At 38.6% G+C, this 25,589-nt stretch overlaps 1 protein-coding gene across 3 annotated transcripts in view; it reads left to right on the forward strand.

The window, feature by feature from the left end:
• Positions 1 to 23,030, forward strand: part of LOC111924210 (uncharacterized) — a 37,002-nt gene extending 13,972 nt beyond the window's left edge. The window contains exons 5-6 of one of the 3 annotated variants that reach the window (XR_015278119.1): positions 1,128 to 1,227; positions 2,345 to 2,483. Coding sequence is in view for 1 of the 3 variants with exons in the window: in XM_086857875.1 (XP_086714001.1) it covers positions 22,961 to 22,997 (37 nt within the window). In the remaining 2 variants the exon portion in view is untranslated. Of the gene's footprint in view, positions 1 to 1,127; positions 1,228 to 2,344; positions 2,484 to 22,960 lie in introns of those variants that run through there. The other 2 variants (XR_015278120.1, XM_086857875.1) reach the window with 2 other exon arrangements.
• The last annotated feature ends 2,559 nt before the right edge of the window (positions 23,031 to 25,589 follow it).

Raw genomic sequence — 25,589 nt, forward strand, 5'->3', positions numbered from 1 at the left:
CAAATCAGACACAGCATGTGGTGCTCACTTAAGAGTTATATAGAAAATTAATTATGAATGGAGTGAACCATTAATTTTGGCATCCTGTCTTCTAAAACTTCCCCCTTGTTCATAAAAAGAAAATGATGCAATTTGAAGAAAGGATGATGCAGGAGTTGAAGATATATAAATCTTAGTAAATCTGACAAGTGCATTTAGCAAATTGGTGGTAGCTATAATAAAGAATAGAAACAATGAACATATATAAATATAATTGTTATCATAGAAAACAGAACCAGTGAACATATTTACATATTATTTACTTAGTAGCACCCAAGCTTTGTGTTTACATAGGGAATTATTCTTAAAAACTGTAGATTTCTTTGAAAGAATCAGCCAACAATCAGTCCACATTGGACTGGAAAATCCTTTTGATATATATACTGGGTTTTCCTGAAATATTTTGAGAAAACTCTCATCAAGTACTTTTAAGGAAATAAAGTGCTGTAGCACAAAAGGAGATGTCCTAGCATGTCTAAATAGAAAGTCTGGAGGTAGAAAATAAAACAAAAGGTTGATTTGTTTGCTTTCCTGGTTGATGGGTGGCAACCCACAGAGATCATTGCTGAACTCTGTGCTTTAAAATACATACAGGTCTGGTTAAGGGACTCAACAAGGTGAGGTGACACAGTCTTATTAAACAGTTTTAGAAACTCAGGGTAGTTTTGAAAGTATCTTAAGGTTCTGGCTGAACGAAAAAATAGCAGATCCATGTGGGAAGATGTAAACTGATGCACCTGGGGCTGACTCTGGAATTGACACTTGGAATTAGTAAGTGAAGGATAGAAAGTACTTTGTAAGTCTGTGAATTAGACATATCTTGAAGACTGCATGTGTTCTTATCCCCTGCCTCTCAGAAAGGGTAGACCAGAGCTAGAAAAGGTTGATAGGATGCTCAAAACTAAGAAATAGTTTCCAGATGAAGATTGACTACATAATCTTGGTACACTGAGTAGAAAAAGATGTGACTGAGGAAGGAGGGAACAGAAATCTATGAATAATGAATAGGGAGGAAGCACAAATAGGGGCATGGAGTAGGAGGTTTGACAAAATAAAGCAGGGTTTTTTCACATAGTTATATTTCATAGTTATATTTTTGATGGCATTAGCACAAGCATCTGAGGATGCCAGAAGTTTACATGGCTTCAGAAGGAATTAGATAAATCCACAGAAGAAGAATCCGTTGAGGTATGTAGAACACAGAGATGCTGTTTTTGGCTCAGGAAATATTGCAGCTCATAGAGTGCTCAAAGCCAGGGGACATTACTGCATGCTTGTCCTCATTTACATGCTTCCCCAGCCTCTCTTGGCCACTGCTGGAGCCAGGATGTGGAACCAAACATTCCTGGGAGGGACCTACCATCACTGCCCATTCCTGCTTTCCCTCTTCCATAGCCTGCAAACTCTTTGCTTCTGCTGAGATGTCTGGAGCATTTGCAGGTGTTGGGGGCAGAGGGGGATATCCATTCCCAGCAGCATGCCTTCCCTTGTTTTTCCCACTCTAATATCAGCCTTATGAGCTGACTTCTCATCAGGCCACCTCTGGTAGGTATAGCCCAGCTCTGAATCCTGATATTTGAGGTGGTAAATTTCCATCTCGTCTGTCCTACAAGAAGCACTGCATGAACTTGTCCTGTGCTTGGGACCTTTCAGAGCCAGCAGACCTGGCTGGTGGAGTTGTTCTCACTTGCTGAGAGATTTTAGCACTCAGCATGAAACCCCTCAGAAAGACATTCAGCAGCTTCCAGTCAAACATATAAGTCACTCCAGGATCTACTGGAACTTGGCCTGGTTTTACTCAACCAAGCAAAGTCAGGCCAAGCCAAGCAAATAAACACTCATTTTCAAAATATATCCTGAGTCTTCAGGTGCAGACTTGAACTCCAAACAAATAGGAAGTAGCTCCTGTGTTTTACTGAAATGGCGTGGATTTTGGGGTGATAGTACAAACCATCATTTTTAAGGGACCTAAATTGCTTAGAAGTATGAATCAGTTGCAGTTAAATTCAGATAAATAAAGAGTAAAACAGATCTGATATTAAAAAAAAAAGAATAATTTAATTCCTGAATTTTAAGAAGAAAAAAATTTAGGAATGTTAGAATGTTTACTTTTGATGTTTGTTAAATAAACTTATCTTTAGTATTTAATAATGACTCACAGAAAAATAAAGGTTCTAAAATGAAAACAAAAGTCCTTACAGATTAAATTGATTCTAAAAAAAAATTCCTATTTTTCAAAAAAACCACAAAACGTCTGTTTTGATTCAAACTCAACTAATTTTCTTTTGTTTTCCTTTTTCTTTAGTGACTGGACCAAAAAAAACCACAACTACTTGTTCGTCTAGCTTTTATTTGGGTTATATTATGAAAGTTTTACAAAGTGATTCACAGTAAATTGAATGCATCCATAATAAATTATAGCTGCATTTTCCAGCAAGAGTAAATACTGTTTTTTATCTTTGTTTGCAAATAGTGGTTACTGCCCTATGAATATCAATGAAGAAGGATAGAAAGGAGAAGTTCAAAAATTTAAATTTGCAGAGTTATTGAAGCTTCTTGTTTTAAGTGCTTAATGCCAATTAATGCAGATGCCACACTTTTCCTTTCTTCTTCATGATCGTTTTGACTTCTTCAGCTTAAGGAAAGCATTCAGAAAAAATCAGTTTCCCTTTTCTCCCCTCTATCTTCTCTTTTCTTCTTTTTTAACTGGCTATGGCTTCCCTAAGTCTTCTCTTTCTTTGAATCCTTCAATGCTGATAAATTCTTTTAAACTAAGATTTGTTTAATGACTTCATGGAAAATTTGCTTTGTTGATTCCTTTTAAAAAAAGGAGTTTATTTTAACAGAAGAATAACTGACTTTCTGTGTAATCATTCACTTCAGTGGGTGCTTGCCAAAAGGCCTGCACAAATGAAATGCTGTCTCTAATCTCACTTGGCCATGCAGAGGAGTGAGCTCCCCACATGCTTATTTGCAAGTTGATTTGAGGGAGAGCTGTGAGTGAAGGAAGCTTCTCTGTGAGACTGGGAAGCCCCAAGAGCCAGAGCTGCTATAGTTTTTTTCCTCTAGCTAGATACCTGTGAGGACATGAGGTGGCATAAGCCCAGAGAACATGTTAGTCCCCACAGACATTAGCAAAGACTTTCTTTCCCCTATGCGTGGTACTTCTGTCTGAGGTGGTAAATGCTCACTCTTTACTGTTCTTCCAAAATTTGCACAGTGCATTGAGCTACTTTTGGTGGGGCAATTTATAATTGAAAGTCCCTGATTCTATGCTGTCTTCTATTATGTGTGCAGTATATATTTGCTTTAGGTCTTTACCCAGACTTACCTTCAGAGTTTAGCAACCTTTGTCAGGGTGGTGAGAGTCTCTTTAAAGGCAGGGTAGCTTCTAGAGAGAGATTTGCGGAACATGGACTCACGTAAAGCTCCTGAACCACCACTATAATTTATGCCAGAAATTTTACTCTTAGTTTTAGACTCATTCATAACTGTTCCCAAATATGTATTGTCATATTTAATTTTCATCTACTTTAATACTGCTTACTTGCTACACTTAGCATTTTTATTTGCTTCAGTGTTGGTCATTGAGATTTCCCTTTCATCCCCTGTCAAAGTTCAATTTTCACTTCTCTTTTCCTCCTCTTTTCAATGAAAGTTGTCTTCAACCAAATGTGCACACATTTTGGTTTGTGATGATTTCCTGTTATAGTTTTCTAAAAAGTATAATCTATTTTTGATGTGGAAAAATATTGCAGGTTTTATTCCCTTGGGTGGTTTTTACCCAAGTTTATCTTTGTATTCCTATATCTGGTTGGTATCACTGATGTGACCGAGGAAGAGCTGTTTGCATGAAGTATCTGTGCAATCAAGTCTTTAATTACCATCACTGAGAGATATTAAAGTCTGCAATAAGAAAGACATTTTCTTTTTGCAACACATTTCCAAACCCAAAGTGGCACATAGAAATTTTCTGTTGTTGGGCTGTGTTAGTTTCTGGTGTAGTCTCAAAACATTGTAATATTACACCAAGAAGGAATTTAGAGCCTCAACTTAAAATGTCAGTTTTGCTTCACAGCACTATAAATAGCAGTTCTCAGGCACAAGCATCAGTAGAAACACTAATTTCTTAAAACTAAATGTATGTTGTTGTGTACAAGGAGGTCACACAGCTCTACCTACTTTTTTTGTGACTGTTTACCTTAAACATCCAAGCAGAAATAGCAGACCATGCCATATACATGGAAATACTCTAATGGCCGCAGCAGTTGATGATTTAGTGCAGATTATCTGAGAGATATGTTCCCATTTTGCATTTTAAACACTGCCGTGTAATCTGAAAATTCTGGGAGACGTCTGTGAACAACTGCAGAGGATCCCTGTCAGAAGCACAGGAAAGTAATGGCAATTTGGAACAACAAACTCTCATTTTCAGTTTGTGAAGGATGATTTCAGTGCATTATGGGTTATTATGTTATTATGTTATATAGTTAAGCTTCGAGGCTTCAATGAATTTGACACCTCATTAAATAAGCCATGTTAGAAGCACATAATGAGAGACAATCTTTTCTGAAAATGTTACTTATAATCTGCAAGACAAGAGTGAAAGAGATGCACAGAAAAATAAAGCCTGTGAAGAACATGGTGCAGATCAGTGTCTGAGTCAAGAATATAAACTCAGTTTTCAAACTCTTAACAGATCCTTTTCTTTATTTGAATCCCACTGCCATATTCATGAGATTAAATCTGAGCACTGGGAACCAAAAGCTTAATTTTTTTGTGATCATAGCAATCAGTAACATGGAATGGCCATAACTACAAACAAATTAGTTCAACTTTGGAACTTTCTGTATAAAAATTGATGGATTTTGCCACTTCTAATCTCACCATAAGAATTTCTTGTGCATTATGCACAACATTGCTGCCAGCTACATGGAGAGCATGGGGAAGCTTATGCATGAAAAGCTGAAGGAATTTCCACAACTGTTCCACAATGGGGCTAGCACTGTCATTTTTTTTCTGCGTCTAGTGGCATACTGAGGGATTCAGCCACAACATAAATAATTGAAAACCTCCCCAGTACATCTGAAAAAAAGTAGACATTCTCTTGTCTTGCTAAAATATCATTCCCCTGCAAAGAGTAGTGCAGCAAAAGCAGTGTCACATTACTTTAACAGAAGCATTTAACATTTTTACTGACAGAATCTAAAGCATGTGGTTATGGAGTGTGAAATCCTCATTAAAATTCCTCAAGGAAAATCAGTTGAATAAATATCCAGTAATTGTCACAGTGGCCTCATTGCTGTAGTTTGACAATACAATAATTCTCTCCATTGATCAGCTTTATTCTCATATCATATACAAAGCTCAAATTCTTGTTCAGGAATTTATTACCCACCAGGGACAATTCTGATATTTCTAACTCTAAAGCTGTATAAATATGCTGCAGTAACTGTGGTCATACCAGTCCATTTATGGAACTTCCCCGTGATACTCCTCTGGAGCAGTGGCTGTTGTCTCTCCTGGCACACTTTTCCCACTTTCCCCTTCACATGGTGCATACAGAGAATGTGGATGAGGCAAGTGAGGTTCTGAAATAGGCTGATGATTCAGAAGTGGGAAACACCACCAATTGTTTTCATTGTGCTCAAGTCCTCTTTGAGTTTCTGCCTTTGCTTGTCTCCTCTGAAGAGAGGATTTCTGCAGACCATGTTGGACCATGCAGCCTGGAAGTGAAGGGATGGGTTACTGAACTAATAATACACAATGGGTGTGCCCTCCTTACAAATGCTCCTGGGATGAGTGAAGATTTGAGGGAAAACTTCAGTACCTTGAAGTAAGTCCTACAGTTTCTTCAAAAGTGAAAAGGAATGGCCAAACCCTGCTCCTGGATGAAGGGTGTTGGAGAAATTTGATGTCTATGTGTGTCCAGTATTAACTCTTCCAGCTATTAAATTTAATAAGCAATGGTATGTCTTTACCTAGATCCTGTCACTATTTTAAAGTGCTTGGCAGTTCAAAAGGACCAGAGGAGAGGAGAGGAGAGAGATATTGAATGGATCTTAAAAGAGCCGCTGGCTTCCCCAGTGGCAAATGATTCTTATTTTGGTTAAAATGGAAAATATTTAAATCCTTCATATCTCCAAGCTGTTATGAAAATGTCTCTGCATGTTGCAGAGTTAATAGTTTTTTAGCTATATGACTCTAATAACACATGAGGCTCTCAAGAGAAAAATCATAAAAGCCTAATTTTAAAACACTTTTGCTGCCAAAATTGCTAAATCTTTGAACAAGGAAACATTATTAAAAAATCTGATACTCTATGAAAAATGAGTGGTTTTAAATTGGTGGCCAAACCCCATCGCTAGAATATGAAATAGATTCTTGTCTAAAGATGCAAACCTGCACTGAACTTTAACTGTTGAGAAACAAGATTCTGCCTTTAGTCGGGGCTGGACTACTACAGAAAATTCAATAGTGGATATACTGGGATCTACCAGTCCAAAAAATCGGCTGTATGACTATTGTGAATTCATAGACAAACTGATCTAGTGCACATGTGTAAGTGTTCAACACAAAGCTGGTATATTTTTCTACACATTTTAACCAGAAGGTGGCATTGTGTCATGTCTTTTGCAAATAAATTATCTTTGTTTTATTTTAATTTTTCTTTTGTAAGACTCGGACTTCAGAAACAACACTAACTCATGTTTTTCTCTTTTGTTGTTTTGGGGGGGTTTATTTATTTTTACAGATGTGATGAATTGTCACTCATGCATGTTTCATCCTCACTGCAAATGTGTTCTTTGCTGACAGTCTGATATTCATGCTATTATTTTATTAGCCAGATAAATTTCTGGTCAAAGGAAATGGAAGAACTTTATCAAGAATATTGCCTGTATATACTCTGTTGTGAAATGTTATTTCAGTTCACAGCTATGCTTGAAATAATTTATAGTGATGCCAATAGAAATTGCATAACTTCACAGCCAGGACACTTGCATACCACTGAAGTACAAATCTCTTATTTGGTGACTCAGTGACTCTGTTCTCCTAGAACAGATACTGTATCTAACAGATAACAGTGCCTGGTAGAAGGCAGAAACCAAAACAGGCAAAGAAGTGGTCTGAATGAGTGGGAGAGATTTACATTTTACAAACTGCTTAATCAGAGTCCTCAGAGGTTTGAGAGGCATCTGAAGTCATGAAGGAAGGTCAGCTGTTCTAAAACATTTGTTTGTGTGTGTGTATGATTTTTGAAAGGCACGGGGTTGGCAGATCCTGTCCATCAGGTGTCATGCTCCATGCAGTCCATGGACTGATGTAAATGGTGGGAAGAGGTTTCTAAAGGAGACAACAGTGTCAAAAATTGGATCAGTCTCTTCTGCCACCCATTGTGTGCAATGGCTGCTCCCCTGAATCAGTGGTAATTTTAGTTGTGTCTGGTACAGTATGAACAGCAGTCCATTAGAACCCATGCAGCAAAACCAAGCATAAGAGGTTGACAGCTGTGTGTCATCTGAACTGATCCACCATCCTCCATGCTGAAGCGCTGTCTTATCCATTCTTTATCAGGCTTTTCTCAATTTCATACAGAACTGGCAAATAGTGGGCCAACAAACACATTCTGCTGACAGTCTGCTGAGCTGCAGACCTACCCCATACAGGAAGAAAGCATCTGTCTAAAAGTACTGATTTTCAATAAAAACTTGTCTAGTACTTTGCTAGAATAAGCATAGATATTTGATATTTGATATTTGATATTTGATATTTGATATTTGATATTTGATATTTGATATTTGATATTTGATATTTGATATTATTTGATTTTGATATTTGATATTTTCATATTTTCATATCAAAATGGAAATAGAGCTGTATCTGAAAGTGAAATGTATGTAACTTTTTTATGGTCCCATCACCAGCATCTCTGCTTTTCACATGGGGAAAGGCCTATGATTCTGTGGTTTGATCCCTTATGTACATATAGGGTCAGGGGCAGTACATAATGACTTTCATCCAAACCTTTCAAGTCCAAGCAAAAGCAAGACAGTGTAGGTGGCAAAATTGGAAAGGCTATTGCCCTAACCCTGCAAAGACTTTGTGGACAATATGGCTGATTAAGATTTCTGACTTCCAGAAATAGCAGCTTGACTCACCACAAGGGACTCATAAATGCTTTTAGAAACAGCCATTATAATAATCTCCTTAACCACTGATTAGCAAACCATGTTGTCTCTTTGACACAGAAATATCCCTGCAGCAGCAAGTAATAAAGATCATATCATACAATCAACAGGTTTGATGTTTTCCTGTGCTGAAGATGTTTGCAAACTATATTTATCCTCTACAACGTGCAATGTAATCCAAAATATTACACTAAGCTGGTGCAGTCTGCATTTATTATTCTGAGGAACAATTACAAGTACTGACAAATCCTAGAATCTATGGAAAGCGTGCTTTCATTGTATCTCAGTACTGAACCAAACCTTCTATCTGTATTCTGGAGAGTACTGCAAGCACACAGCTAAGACCTTTCCATTTCTAATTATATGTGATGGAAAAGGTCATGAGACAGATGAGAAACCATATTCAATCAATACCAGACAGATTTTTTTCCCCCCACTGATTTTGGAAAGTATTTCCAGGGTTAGTAACACTCTGGAATACAGAGAGAAAAAACTGATGTCCCTGTAAACATATTTATTTGGCATTTTGCTTCACTGAGCATAGAAGTCATCTGGCCAATTTTAATTTTTTTCTAAGGGACCACCACAAAAAGACCTGTAATACAAAGGAAAAAACAATCTGCAAATGCTCCCTTGAAATGTGGCCTTTCCTGCCTAGTTACAGAATGAAATCGATACACAGCTGCAGATTTGTTGACCTGCACATGAGATTAAAACTATAATATAAAAAAAGTGAAATTCTTTCCTAATTATAGGTTTTTCTCTATTTAGATAGCAGTAGTGGGAACAATATAATGACTGTAAGGATCTGCCGACCCCCGTATAACGTTAGAGAATGTCATGTTGAGAAAGGGCATGTGTTCTCTACATCACTGCTTCTTAATCTTCTCAGGTTTTCACAAAGAAATCATATTAATCAAATCTGCTTTCAGCTATATAAAAGTGTAGTTTGAATGGTTCACAGCTTAGGAAGGAATTGAATGCAGAAGGAAACCCTGGATAGAAATAAGCCTAAAACTTAAAATAACTTGCTGTTGTCAGTATCTTACTTTATGATTCTGAATAGCTGTGACTATTTTGCACCAGAAAGCTCTGAAACTGCCCCATACTGTGGCTGTGGAGTGGTTCATGAAGGCAATACAGGAGCAAGGAAATTGCCAGATGAAATCAGACTGATGAGCCATCTGCTACTGGCTTGGAAAGAAAAAAAACCCCAAACCCAACAAAACATCCTACCCAGAAATACATCAGCAAGGGGCAGAATTCTGCCTGGCACTGAAAAGACACTCTGCTCTCCTACCTCATTTAAAAATCTGCTTGGCAGTTTGAGGAAGGTAGGGCTGCATATCTATGAGGTGAAGGTTTTGTTACAGTCTGGTTCCTTTTCCATTGTCCCAGAGAGGACAAAGTGAGGGGGCAGAGAAGAAAGAGAAAACATCCCTTCACTTCCATGCAGCAGGGGGATGGGTCAGGAGGGAAAGTGGTTGTCCCTCAGAAATGATCAGGAGAAGTCAGTGTGCTCCTCCATGTATGGGGGCTGTCTAGAATTCTTCATGCTTTCATGAAACAGGATAACCTTCCAGTCTCCCTCTGACGTTGTGCTACCTTCTCATTCTGGGTTGTTTTGGAGACAGTCTTACACCCGTGGAAATACACTGTTTTATTAAATATACCAGATGAACCCCACAACACTTGTATGTGGTTTCCTTGCTGCTGTTAGTATTTTGTGTTTTTTTGGCACAGCTTTTGTGTTTGGCACCGTTCTGACTACAGGGAGAGACTTGATCCCTGTGCCCAAAAACTGATGTTGTGGTGATTCAGTCTTGTTCTCATCGAAATAGGGATTCTTGCTGTTGACTTTGGATACAAAGAACAGGGAGGCCATGAGGGTGCACTCCTTTCCTCTCTGCTGAACTTGAATATCAGACTTCTAGTTAGATGGCCATCATATCACAAAATAAACTGAGATAGAAATGACAGAATATTGGTTCTGGCAATAGGATCTGAGGAACACTTCTCTGTCACTAAAAATAAAAGCAACAGGATTTCTTTTGAAGGCAAAATATATTTAATTCTAGAAAAAAAAATCCACAAATAAAAAAGAGGCAGCAATCTAATGAGAATTATATTTTAAATTGGTGCCAGAAAAACAGGATATTCCTGACGTCTTTCTGAACCTGTCTACTTCTGTCTGGACTCTGAAAAAAATCTACTAATAGCAAAGGCATGACATTAGATTACAACCACAAAATTGCAGTCTTAAGACTGTAAAGAAAATGGGTTAAGTCTATACCATTTCTTATTTGTATTATAATCCCTTTCATAAGAATAGCCTTTCCTGGAATTATTGAAAAGGAAATTCTCTCTTGCTCATAAATGTGATTTTATTTTTCCTCTCGCTGTATTTGTAAAGATAGCTGAAAATGTTTAGCTGACCACTTTTCAGAATGCTGTCCAAATCTGAGGGTGGTTGCTATAAAGGGAATCTAGCATGGGCTAATGGTTATTATGCTGTGATATTTGAAATCAGAAGTGTTTAGTTATGGACAGCACATATTAAAGTCAAACTTTTAAGGAGAAATAAGGAGAAATGAGATTTGCAGATGATCAGAGGATCAAGCTTTAGGACCTCTGTCTTCTCTGACTGCCACTGGTATTGACCAGTTGTGTATCCCACGGAATTCCTTGTTCATGACAGGAAGAAAACCTTCAGATTTGCAGATCTGCTAGGTGGAATGGAATGGCTATCAGTAAAACAGGGGAATATATCCATACTCAAAAAACTCTACAACAACACGATCTCTTAGAAAAACTTTAGGTGGAGTAGTGACTGAGAGCAGCCCTGCAGGGAAAGACTTGGGAATGATGGTTGATGAAAAACTCAACATGAGCCAGGAGTGTGCACTCACAGCCCAGAAAGCCAAAGGAATCCTGGGCTGAATCCAAAGGAGTGTGGCCAGCAGGCTGAGGGAGGGGATTCTGCCCCTCTCTGCTGCTCTGTGAGACCCAACCTGGAACACTGTGCCCAGCTCTGGTGGCCCCAGTGGAAGAAGGACATGGAGCTGTTTGGAGCATATCCAGAGGAGGCCACAAAGTTGATAAGAGCACATGAGCACCTTCCCTATGAAGACAGGCTGAGAAAGTTTGGGCTGTTCAACCTGAAGAAGAGAAGGCTGACTGAAGGCCTCATGCCAACTTTCCAGTGTTTGAAGGGGCCCTACAGGGAACCCAGATTTAGACCCTTCATCAAGAACTGTAGAGAAAGGACAAGGGGAAATAGGTTCTGACTCAAAAAGAGTAGGTATAGATTAAATGTTAGGAACAAATTCAAGGTGCTTAGGGTGATGGGACACTGGAACAGGTTGCCCATAGATGCTGTGTATTCCTCAGTGCACTGGAACAGGTTTTCCAGAGAAGCTGTGGATGCCCTGCTCCTGAAATGTTCAAGGCCAGGTTGGATTGGTACTTGGACCAGGTCTAGTGGGAGGTGTCTTTGCCCATGGCTGGGGGCTGGAATTTGATGATCTCTGATGCTCCTTTAAACCAAAACCATTCTATGATTCTATAATTTACATTTTTTCCTTTAGTAAGTCCCAATTCTCAAGATGGTGAGAGAGGAGTTACTTATTATATAGTTAAGGCAAAATGTGTATGACACGTATTTTATAGCTGTGAGTTGAGTCTCATGACTAAGGAGCAGGAGAGGCTGTGGGCCTCAGAGGTGTACAGCACTGTTTTATTTGAAACAATCAGTCAGACATAAATGACTCACTGCTAGGTGATGGAAGTCATGCTGGTTGGTGTAGCACTCAGCGGTCTAACAGCCTCAAGCTCCATGCAGGAAAAAAAAAAAGACAATTTTTTCATGGAATTCATAAAAAAGTAGAGAGGAACATGCTGCTCAGATTGTCTTTTTGATGCTATTGGAAATCAGCCTACCTAGAAATTGCATTAGACAATCTGAGGTGAGCTATGATGTTTCAAAAGTACTGATTGGAGGAGATGATGAAGCTTGCTTACACTGAGTCAAGCTTGCTGGCATGTTAAAATCACCAGCTGAAAATACAGAAAAAACCTATTTGATTTGGGAGAAAAGATGGAATTGGATTTGGATTGTAATTATTAAACATTACTTAATAATAATAATAATTAACATTATTTTTGTATTATAATCACTGAATTTGGATGGCCAACTGATATGCAAAGACGAGCAGTGGAGGCAAATTAGCAGAAAATCGTAATTCCATTCTACATGACTCTTCAATTTGCTTTTTGCCCAGAGAAGTGGCTGAGAGTTGAACTCTTTTTCAGAGTTGTACTGAGTGCAACACTGCTGGCAGCAGTGGAAGGAGGTTGAACTCATCCAGGTGCCATGTCTTTCCAAGCACTTTGTGATGGTGGTGGTGAAGAGCAAAGGGTTTGGGACGTTCTCATTCCAGGTATACCATGTGCAGTGTAGTGTCTGTATATATAGATTCACTGGTGGAATTGACAGTTTCCCCAGGAAAAGTATAATCATAACAGATTGTTATCTCTCTGCATGCTTCCATTTGGACTCACTTCATCTCTTTCTATAGCAGAGATGACTTGTTAAAGAGATAAAACTGTGTGTTCATATTCTTCTTGATGCAGCACTTGACTCCTCATTGCTCAGCACGAGATACTGTCACTTGGCAATTTTATCTGTCACATAGGGACAGCAGAGGGAATTGGCTAATGTGACTATGCTTCAGAAGATTTTGAACTCTCTTAGGTGGAAAAGTGAGCCAGACATAAATCCAGAGGAGGAGGACATAACATGGCTGGACCCTTCTTTGGGTGGGAGTGCTCTGTAAGTCTCCATCTGAGCTGTGATTTTTGGGTGTCTCATCCTTACAGTAAGATGGACTAAAAAGTGGATACATATGAAGCATAGAGGCTGCCCCCTCACCCCTGTAATTTTCAGACAGAAGGTTAGAAAATTTAAACCAGTGTATATACATATATATATATATATATATTTCAAATTCAAAATGAAAAGATGAAAATGTTTTATAGATAGCCAAGCACAGTATAATCAACAAGGGAATAAGATACAGCTGTGTTCATGACAGCTAACTTTCTGTGTCTCCAGAAGACTTTCCTCCAGACAACTCTGCAGAAAGCACATAGTAGACAGAGGTCACTTTGTACCTGCTGTCTTTCTTCTGCTTTTTCTCTGAGGAATTGGTATTAATCATGGTCAGATGCAGGATACTGGGCTGACAGAGTCTTTGCTCTGACTCAGTGGTGTTCTGAAGTTATATTTTTATGCATCTCGGTTTCCATACCAACTGCTTGATGTTGCAGACTCTTGGGAAATGCTTGCTGCAGACATGGTTTTCTAGCAACTGAAACCTGAGACTCTCCTACATAAACTCTGTAGATCTCCCATTTTATAAATCTCTTTCTAGCTCCTCATGCCAGTCTACTTTCCCACCTTCCTTTTTATTCCCACCATGGCATCCTCTAAAATGCTAGGTATCCTGCTCCTTTCCAGATACAGTTCTGAATGTTAATGTTTTTGTATTTTTTACCTCTCTGTTTACATCTCAGTAAAGAATTTCCTTGTATCACTTAATTCCACCAGGCTACCTGTCTTGGCAAACAGTGCATTAGGTTGTTGCCCATAGTGTTCTTCACCAGCACCAGGACTAGTTTTGGTTCCTTTGTGTACCCACTAAACACAGAACAGTTAGAACATGTTTGTTTCTGTATTCAGAGCAGCACATTACCTTAACCTAAATGCTGAAGCTGACTATGTTTTGAATGGCTGGTTATACTTCCTCTTTGTCACAGGTGGTCAGATTCGTAAAAGGAGAAGAAAAAGAATTGTATGCATACTAAAATTACTGAACTGTGAAAAGAACAGCTAATATAATCCCTGTCTGTCTGTCACAGAATGGTTGAGTGTCTAGAAACATTGGAACGTAGAGAACATGGAGAAAAATATCCTATCTAATTAATGAAAGTTGAAAATAGAAAGAAGTTGTACAGTCTGGATGAGGTGTTTGTAACAGGTATCAGGATGGAACTATGACTTATGAGGATCTGTGAGGGAAAATGATGAAAACCTTTAAGTTTTCAGAAAGAAAATAAATTTATACTTAAGCCCTAATTGATATCAGTCTTCTACATCCTAACAGACATTGTGATTTTTGTTTTCTTCGATGTGCCATATTGTGATAAAGGAAATAACCAGAGGAAGTACATATAAGGGGCAAGAAAAATCTTTTGGTTATGATGCCATCTGTCCAATCCTAGCTTACTCCTGAGGCAGTGGAATTTGAAATTATTATAACAGTTTTTGTAATCTTCTTAAATCTTAAATTAGATTAGCTCCAGGATTGGCATTTCTAGACTGAGTTGATGCCTGTGATTATGGGGCCTCCTTGCCTTCTCTAGTTTCATTTATTGTTAGCTGCTGTTACATGTTCATTAAAAAGCAATTTGATAAATCATGGGATTTCCTGCCTGTAAAACAATTGTCAGAATGAAGAGTGATGGCAGTGGCTTGGGAATGTGCTGAAATTTGGCAACCCTTTGTGAAGGCAGGACACAAAATCTTACTATTTAATAAAAAACTATTTAGCATAATAGTACTTTCTTCTACTCTCCATAAGTAAGTGAAGAAGGATTTGAGGTATGTTCTGGGTTCTAACTCTGTCTTTTCCGTGGATGAACATGTGACAGCCACTTTTGTCAGTATTTTTGTGAACCAGTGCTGATTAATCAGATAGAAGGACAAGTGGGCAAGATCATGACACTGTGGAGAGGAATTCACAATTCTCTTACCTGGGTAAGTTGTGAGGGCTGAACTGAAATAATTTTGAGGAATCACTGACTGATTAATTTAAAAGTTACAGAGGCCTGTCAGTATTCAAATATAGGCTCTGAACTTCATTATGACATGGACTTACGTGAAACCAGTCAGGACCAGGTGATTTCTAGTGGCCTTTCTGTACTTTTTGAATACCTCTATTCAACATGCTTAAAAGGTCTCCAATCTCACATTGAGAGTGAGGAATGGTGGAGGAAGCAATGAAAGTTTGGTAAGGGGGAATGGGGGAGCCTGAGGGAAAAAGAGAGAGATTGTTCAGACAGGCAGAGAGCATATGAGCAGTAACTGGGACTGTTTATACTGTCATGTTAGCTTAGGATTCAAGGTCACACTCAATGGTTTCCTCATTGCTTATACATTAGCGTTCACCCTGGCCTTTACTGGCTGTCAGGCAGACCTTGGATCTGGCCATGAACACAGCTGCATACACACTGCAAAAGCCTAAATGATTTTGAGGTCTAAGGAAGAGTCAAAATTTATGTGGAGAGAGCTGAAAGAGGCAGGCTGATGGGGGATGAAGTGAGATAAATGATGGAGTGCTGAACCAGGAAGAGTTAACCTCGGGAATTCAAGAGAAAGCAGGATGGTAGCCAAACCAGCTTGAAGGACAGAGGAGGCAGTTGTCTTCTGCAAATGTAAACTGTGTTGAGGGTTTTTGTAACTTCACTGAGATGCAGATTACCAGGAGACACTCTCCTCATAGGGTGAGCAGCAGTCAGTCTCTGGCAGTTCCTCTGGTCAGCACATAGCCCAGGACAGTACTTGCCCAAGGAGAATTGTGTTTCCTCTCAGAAGGGAACAGTAATTCTTAGCACAAAGACGCAACAATGGCAACAATCTTCTTTCCTGGAGATCAAAACAAATAATTCCAGTTCATATAATACCTCTTTTAAAACAGACAAATATGTCTTTGTAACAGTTGCAGTAGAAGAAGGAACTAACATAATTCTGAGCTCTCTCCAAGGGCAGTGCATCTTCAGAGCCAGAGAACACACCTACGTGTGCTTGTATGACTCAAAAATAATATTCACAGCTGTGGTGGTTTGGTTCCACAGAGCATGCCATGAGCTTTCCTTTCACAGTAGATTCTCCTAGACAGCATTGTTCTGGCAGGGAGATGTTGTGTCTGGTGCCCTTTGAAGATGCCAGGAAGCCAGAATATGTGAATGTGGTGCAGGCTCCTACAGGATCACTCACATTCATCTTAAAGGTGGCAGGCTTGTTGCAGTTAATAATTCCTGTCTCAAAATCTGGCTCCTCACCATCTCCATAAACTGTGAAGCAAATATCATAGTACCCTCAGGCCCCCAAAAATGCTTATACAGCAGGAATTTGGCTTCTTTCAAATGTGATTAATAAACTTATTCATTACATTTTGCCCCTTAAAATATCAAGAAGAGAGTCCAGGTACATACTGCATACATTAATTTGTTCCTGTTTGATGAGGACATAGGTTTGCCTGGCCTGGAGGACTTGACATCTCTGATAAACTTGTAATTGAAGGAACTGGTGAAGAAGCAGTTGAAAGTATAGATGAGGAATAAGAATTAGGAGCAGTCAAAGTTTATATGGACTGAAGTGGACCAGCTGAGGTTAGGCTGAAATAAATGATGAAAGATTGAGATAAATGTTGGAATAATAATTAGAAATAATAAAATTTAGAAGAATTAAACATGTGAAAAAGGAATAGCCTCTGCAGATAAGGACAGTCACCATGGCTGCCTACTGAAGTTAAATGGCAGGAGAGAGGCTCCCTGTGGCACTTAGCACTGGGTGGCCACAGTTATGGTTTCCAAGCCTCAAGCATTTGCTGAATTCTTGAATTTATAGTGATTGAACAAACATCCAAGTCAGAATATCCAGAAGTTTGCCTACCAGATGTAGATGGCAAAGTCTTAAAAAGAGTATAGACTGTCCTCATGTTGCAAAATTTTCCATATCCTGTACTAATTTTATTATTCTTTTATTAAATGTATTACAGAGGTTTCCACAAGCCTGATTCATGACTCAGGATGTGTTAGGTACATTAAAAATAGATAATTTTTTGTCTTCAGGATAGTTAAAATATATGACAGGAATCTGCAGAAGGAAATAAACATGAGAGACAGTGATAGACAATTAAATAATGTACACATGTGCAACATTTACATTATAAGTTTAGTTACTTATGGGACACATCCTCTAAGACACCATTTTAGTCTTCCACTGGTCTGTATCTTTTACAATGGAATGTATTAATTGGTTGGAAGATACATCTTCTTCAAAGAAAAGTCACAGGAGAATTTCCTTCCTGGAAACTGAAATGGCTTCAACACAAAAGACAAGTCATTAGTTAGTGTTCAGTGATTCCTACCTTATTCAAATACTGTCTTTCTGCCTTACTCACCTGAAGAAGCTGCACAATACACAGCAGCAGTTGTTTAAAAAGGCTTCAGATGAGACAAGAGGAATGAGAAATATGAATAATGGTAAAAGTCCTTAGCAGAATGTAGGGATGGACAAAAGTGTGTGGTAAAAAAAAAAAAAGATAGTTATAAAATGAATAGTCTTGGAAAGGGGACCTTAAAGATGACACTAAAGAAGATAGGACACTTTGGAGGTAATTCGGAGTAGCAGAGGGAATTTTATATCCAGAAAATGCAATTCATAGTCTTTTTAGGGACCTGCATAATAATTTGATGGTGAGAGAGAAGCATGTCTTCTCACTATGAGGTCATTCAAATCATGCTAACATACTGGCACCCTATGCATGATATGGGATTGTTTCTTAGTGAACACTGAATAATTACTCTTACCACTGGAGAGATTAATAGAATGAAATTAAGCTTCTCTAAATGCAATCTTGATTATTAGGGCTCTGAGTGTGTTGCGGGGAATGCATTGCTCAAGTGTTCAACAAAGTGCACAGTATGTACTGTGTTATCAGTATTTTAAAAACTAAGAATTTGACAGGAATTCTAGCATTAAATGTAATCCCATATGAAACACTCTCCAGGAGCTAATCTATTGCCATTTCCTGTTTTTATAACTAGATCAACCATATTGAATTAATAAAAATGCATTGCAAATCTTGATGCACTTAGCAAAACATATACCACTGACACATCCTTGAAAAGCCCACTGGTTTATAGAACACATTTATCTTGTCCACTGTCTAAGCTTTTGAAAAGTGTCTTGTTTTGGTACTTAACTCAGGCACAGAGCTACATGGAGGAAGATGTACCTCTCTCATGCCCAGATTAGGTCCTGGGACAGTGTTGTTGCTTCTGCAGCCAGCACAGACTGGACTTTTATCCTTGTGGATGTGGGGTATCTCTGTGGAGAGTCAAGGATCTGGAAACACTGAGCAGAGTCACATCCATTAGGTGCTTTCCCCTTCAATGTCAGAACTTCTGAGCCTCATACTGGCCAGTACTGACCTGCTTCTGCATCTCTTCACACCACGAGGGGCAACTGTGGCTTCCTGTGCAGTTCTGAGTGAAGACACAGAGCCAGCACAAATCAAGTGCTGTTCCCCAGCCCTTCTTGGAGCAAGAACCACATTGCACATTCAGCAGGGGTCTGACTTCCCATCCTTGGGAGATTTCCATGCTTTATCTTCTCAGCACATGCTTCTCCTGTTGGGGTGATGTTTTCTGACAACTCTTTATCCATCCAAACCAACAGATAACTTAAAGACCTGGTCCCAGCCAGGCACAATGTAGGGGAATTTTAGATATGGATTGTATGAGCTCTCAACTTGCTCAGCATAAGCTTATGAAGACTGTGCCAACACTGGCCAAGTTACATTTATAGTGGATCTGTGGTTGACTGCTAGCACTTATGTTTCCTGCTTTTTCCATTACCTATGGTATCCTGGACCTCTTTCAGTTCAGATAATGGAGTGTTAATAAAGGTCCTTTTGCTGTAATTTGCATTAAAAAGGGGACAAACTTTTTTAAAGGAAAAGCCATATTTTTCCCTCATGCAGTCATAAAACAAAGAAAGGGGTAAGACCCATACTTAAAAAATAATAATGAAGAATAAAAAATGAATAACACTGGAAAAATAAACTCTGAAGTCATTTGGGAGGAAGAGAGACCAGAGCAGAAATATCCTGTTGTAACTGTTCCATGGCACCATACAACTGGAAAAAAAGGGTTCTTTTAGTTAACATTTATTGTTAATACTCAGTTGCCCAATGTTTAATAATTCTTTCAACAAAGTTTGGCAATGAAAATTCTCTCTTTTTTTAGTGGTTCTTTTTGTTTGTTTTAATTTGAAAGGGCAAACTAAAAAAGTACATGAAGAACAGGTAACTGAACCTATAGGATGATGTGTGTCACTGGGTGTGGCACCGCTGTGACTGTTCTGGGAACTTACATGATAATGAATTTGCCTCAGATAAAGACCAGGATAGATGGTAGATGTCCAGGATTCTTTCAAAAGGGTCCTCATCAGATTTATTTCTAAAAAACTTAATACATTTTAAATCTTAATTAGTAATGAAAAGGTTGTACTACAATTGCTTCACTTTCATGTTACAATCACAGAACAACTTAGCCTGTAGATTGCAAGTGAAAAAAGAAAGGGAAATTTTCAGCCTTGGAAGTTTTGACTAACACGTTTTGGTTTTGAAAGATGGGGAGCTGCTATCAGACACAAAGTGCTAGATGAAGGGGCCCTGCACAGCTATGTAGACACCTGGCTTTCAGAAAAATTTTTTGTATTTGTCTAAAATTTTAGTCACCTGTCAGTTAAGCAACAAAGATTAGAGCTTTATTTTGGTTTCATTCCAGGAAAAAAGCAAGGATTTTAAAGCTCAGAAACATGCCAGGTTTTCTTTAAAGTAGCCATTGGTACAGAATGAGAAGTAATAACCAGAAGTCCCTACTTGATAACACAAACTTATTTTCATTTTAACTAGAAATTTTTGAAATAGCAAATGCTTATACACAAATTGGGTTTTGTACACATTTCAAAGTCTTTGGAAAGACAGGAAGAAGATAATGTCAAGCAAGTATGAAAGCAAGGTACTCACAAATCTGCTGCTCTCATGAATATTCATCTTTTCTTTTACCTACTAAAAACAGGCTGGCTTGGTAAGAAATTTACTGACTGTTTTCTGAGAATTCATGGGATTGTTGCAAAGTACAACATGCTTTCTTTAAAATTTTTCTCTTTTCTTATATCTGATTAAAACTAACACTATGAATGAGAGATTTCAGCCATCCCTAGTAGCTCACCTCTTCTCTTGTTATTCCATCTGTCATCGCCATTCTTTGGAGCATTAGAGCTGAAAGTAGATTAGGGCATCTTTCAGAGCTACCAGCAGAGGTAAACCCTCTAGACCTATGTAGTCCTTCAAATTACTTTACAAATGGCTCACAGTGATGCTGAGCTTTCTGCCTGCAGCTCAGTTTTGTCTCCCAGCACAGTGGAGGTCTCTGGATTACAGCACTTACTGGAGTGCTGCAGGAATCAGAGACCCATCTGTCCTGAGGGAAGGGTGAAATGTTGTCATTGGGATTATAAACACAGTTTTGAACAATTACATGAAATGATGTGGGAATGGATAATGGTGATAATATGGTAAAGGGCCACAAACACAGAAGGTTTTTCTGGTGATGCCATACATGATACCCATTTCTCTTGATTGTGTGAAACTTGGTTAAAATTTCCAGGTGGGTGTAAGTTTTGACTGTAGTTCACACTCTCTTCTCAACACAGGCTATGCATGCAGTCCTAGCACTGGGCTGTCCACATCCCACGGCATAAAGGGTATGTGCGAGAGCAATTTTAGTTTTTGGATGACCTGTGTTACAATCCTCCAGTTTCTGATCTGGGGTTGCCACACTGAAAATCTCTGCTCCTTATATTGTCCTTAATCATCACATGAACAGAAGGCAGAGATTGGAAGGCTCTACTACTGGTCAAATAAAATATGGAAAAAAGTCAGGTATGAACCATTTAATTTTCTTTGAAAGCAGTGTCCATCAGTGAGATTAAAAAAAAAAAAAGAAACTGGGCTTTTTTTACCCTAACAAGGATTACCAGTACTTAGTTCTGTTTGCTCTGTTCCTTATCTACCATGATGATTGTTTCTGTCTGATTGTATTTTTTTAAATCCTGTGAAGGCTTGAATGTTATCCGAGTTCTTACGAATGTATTTATTACTGTCAGCTGCAATATTTGTAGATAATGTATAATCACACTGGAGTTATTTCTGCATTCAGGGGCTTTTTCTGTTTCAATAATTTTGTTTTGCACCTTACAGTGGCTGTTTTCCAACTCTCTGAACACCCCTGCATTTGATGGCACTCTATTTAGATAACTGCACAATCATTCCACATGTCACCGTGATGGCAAGTCTCTGGAAATTCTGAGTTAGGTCTGCCCGCAGGATTAACACATGAAAGAGCTGCCAGGCTTTTTGTGAGTGCCTGGAAACAGAAAAACATTTCCCATCCATCTCCTGAATGTTGCCTAGCACCTTGTCCTTTTGGAGATAGAAGACAATATGTTAAACCCTGAGTAACATTCTACATCAATTTGCACCAGTGCAGCTCTACCAGAGGTGACTCATTTCCATTTCTATAACTGATGGTGCCCCAGTTAGATATGATGGCCCAGGTTCTTATTTCAGTCAAGGGCTATTACAGAGCAGAATGGGGCAAAGTGTCCAGGACATAATTAAGACATAATAACTTCCTAGATGCCAAAGAATTGTCTGGAACCAGTGTTGGGAGACTGTGTCCCTTACATAATTTTCCATGCTGTTTTTCATGCTCCAAAAATCTAATAGGGATTTTTTTTTTACCTTCAAAGACATGGAAAAGAAAAGTTTGCTCAACACTGTACTAATTTTATATATGTGTATATGTGTATATATATATTATGTATATATATAATGTGAATTATCTCTAATAATTGCAAACAAATAGGAAATGAATACACCAGTATATTAACCATCAATAAATGTGAAGTGACAGTAGATACATTGCTGGCTGCTCCACACATTTCTGAACAACATTGTTATAGTTAAGGCTGGAAACATTTAGGACAAAAGGGCAAGCACTTTTGGTGGGAAAGCATCTCTAGAATTTTATTTGCCTTTTAAATTGTCTGTTGAATAACTTTGTAGATCATTACTTTTAGTATAGGTTAGTCATTATATAATAAGAATGTAAAATAAAGAAGAATCCTGTTTATAACTCTTAATCTATTGAAGTCATTATCTAGCTAGCAGTCTTGAGAGAATATTCCACATATTGAACTGATTTGTGCATGCTTCATTAGTTCTTTATACCTTAACTGCATATAATCATTCCCAGCTCTGTCATGGTTATCATGGTGGAATTTCCACTGAAGTCGATGAACTCTGAGTGTAAATTGACTGCAAAACAGTGACTGGGACAAATTCTCTTGTTATCTGAAACCTTTGAAATGCCACTGGCTTGTGTGGAATTGCTGGAGACATGACCGAATTTGGTTTAATTTTCTGGTATTTATTCAAGTTAGTGCCTTGAAGACCTGGATTTCTCTCATTTAATTTTAATATTTTGAGCTCAACTTGACAAATACCGATAAAAATACTGCCTCTAGGGTTTGATTGAGAAATCTTTTTGTGACAATTTGAAAGATGCCTGTTAGCATCAGCATGTCCTCGACTGAGCTTTTAGTGGCCATAGAGCAAAGGAAATTGAAAACATCAGTCAGCTAATAGGGTGCCTAAAAAATGGTAATTTTTTAATGGATTTTTAAAAATACACCTAAAAGTTTATTGCATTCAGATTTGTGTAAAATACAGCCATATAAAATACAGATTAAATTAAATAATGCCATTTTGTTTCATTCAACATTCAGGCCATATTTTCTGAGCCTTTCTCTATAGGAAAAAAGGAAAACAAGAGAAGGAAGGAGAGACCTAGAGAAATCAAGAGGATTGAAGCAATCAAGAGCATGCCAACCCATTCTGAATATGGGCATGTGCACTTCCACATGAGATATAAGAAGACCCATTAATTTCCTTCTAAAGAAGGTTCTGTGGATGACCTTGTGGGTATGGACAGTTTTTTAGGTGATTCTGGTGAGAAAACTTTATTAAAGGGGAAGTGAATTTTCCAGATTTTTGTGTGTCTCTGTGTGTGCATGTTCCTTTCACAATAACTTCTTCTCATGTGTAGAAGAATCTATGCTTTTTGACTTCCAAACTTTGACTTTGACTTCCAGACCTTTTGGTCTAACTGCAGAGTTAATTTCAACTGCACTTTAATTTTATGTCTTATCTACACACAACCTTTGCTCACCTGACTTTGGTGATTCTGTAGTTTCAGGTTTATTGACCCAGCCAGGAACAGTGATAAGAGGATGACACATTCATTCAGTTGATTGTCTTCCAAGCAGGATGCTGACTAACTTACTTGCATACTAATAATTCTGCCATCCTTTCCCACCAGCCTTCCTTTTTATGCTCGGAAAACCTGACAGATTCCATCACAATTCATCATTTGGGGAGATCTGTAGAGGCTTTCTGGTGAGTTAAGTCACTTGCCATGGCCCCTGAATTCCCATCCACATCTGAGCAGGACCACGGTAGCAGGGACGACCAACTGCTTAAAAAAGGCTTTGCAAAATGTCAGTAGCCAGAGAAAAATAAAGATTTTCTCAGCATCAACACGTCTTTTTATAGGCTCCTATTACCATAAAAAGTCCCCAGCTTGTTCTAATTATGCTGCATACTTCTAGCTGCACAGAATGATTGTAGTTAGAGGCTGACAGTTCTGTGTCCGTTTTTAAGAGCAAAGTTAAAATGCTATTCCTGCCTTCTGAAAGTAATGAACTCTATTGCCACCTTACCAAAATCTGAAGAGTAAATGCACTCCAAATTATTAATTACTACTTCCTAAAATTCCACAGAGGTTTCCCACCCACAGGCTGACTTAGCCCAAACCCAGCTGGACCTGTAGTACGTGATGAGATCACAGTATTCATTTATTGGCCTGTAGGTGCTAGTTGGGAGCTTATCAGCATTGCAGTTGTGCATATATTTCTGAGGATTCATAATTTAGATTTTAAATACACATCAATCTGAAACTTGGAATAGGTGCAACATTTGGTTTTAAAGGGAAGAAAGGTCTTCAGGTAATCAATTGTTTTTCAGATTTTGGAAACTTTTACTGGAATTCATATTATAGGAATAGGAAAGGCAATCATTAAAATGGAATATTACAAGTGCTTTCTGTGGAAGATATGGTGTGCTAACAATCAAGAAAATCTGAAGAACAGAGTCCTTGAAATGCAAAGGTTTTTGTATTTTCATCCTGTTTGCATGTTATGCCAAAGGAGGTATTTATAACAACACTTGCTGTACCGTATCCAAGGTATGTATTCCCATGACAGATTTTCCTTATGCTTAAAGTGGAAGTTTGAGGGGCTCCACTATGCTCTGCCCTACTGAACAATGCAATGAGGCCTAATGCTGTAATCCTGAGGTTCCCTTCCCTTTTCTGCTCTGACTTGACAGTGAGATGAGAAAATCAAATTCCTAGATGAGTCCTTTTTTAGCAGGTGCTTCCATTTGAAATTGCAAATAAGCCACCGAAAATATTGAATTTAACTGAATTCCTACAACTAAGCTGTCATTGTTGCAATGTACTCACACATAGGATTTGACATGGGGACTGTGCACCCAGGCACAGTGAAGATGGGGAGCAGAGGATAACACATGGAGCTTCTGATTCAGGACTAGGCAGTTCTGGTATATTTCCCAGCAGAAAGGATCCCTAAACTTATTGTTACATCCCTGGTGACTGCTGAGTATCAGAAGAGCCCTTTTCCCCTTACATTTGATCCGGCCATCAGCTGGATCTGCCCCACTGAGGGCAGCTTCTTTCTCCCCACTGTCTCCTTTATTGATACAGGGTCACATGGGGAAGCAATGTGCTGACCAAAAATTTAAAACCTAACTCTTTATCTGTGCTGCCCAGCGGGGGCCAAGTTATAAAAGCCAGTATGCATGCACTAATTAGCTGACTCTTTTAGGTCAGGTCAGGCCTGTTTATATTCTTGGAGGAAAAGACACAGATTTTGCCAACATTAATGCTACTGCCTCCCTGATCCAGATCTCTCTCTGTCACCCTTTCCCTCCCCTCCTTCTGACACCTGGGCTAGCAGGTATCTCACCTGCTCAGGAAAGCCAGGATACCTGTGTTGTTCCAGCTTCAGCCCAGTGAAGTTAAACATTTGTTTCCACCTGGAAATTAGATGGGATTAACTGAAAGGTGTGAAGTGAGTGTGCAATAGCTGCCTCAGAATAAATCCGTGTGTGCGTGATTCTAATTTCTTCCAGACGGGGACATCCCTAGGCAGCTGAAGTAGAGCTCTCTTGCCATGTCCCCTCTGTGCCACTTCTCTGGAGCAGAATCACAAGGTCCACACTGGTCAGCTGTTGCCAAGCTGAAGATTTCCTATTTGTTCATCCTATTTGTTGTTTTATTTCTCCTTAGCCAATTTCTTATCTA

The sequence above is a fragment of the Cyanistes caeruleus genome, chromosome 1, assembly GCF_971803275.1.
Source record: "Cyanistes caeruleus chromosome 1, bCyaCae1.hap1.1, whole genome shotgun sequence".
NCBI lineage: Eukaryota > Metazoa > Chordata > Aves > Passeriformes > Paridae > Cyanistes > Cyanistes caeruleus.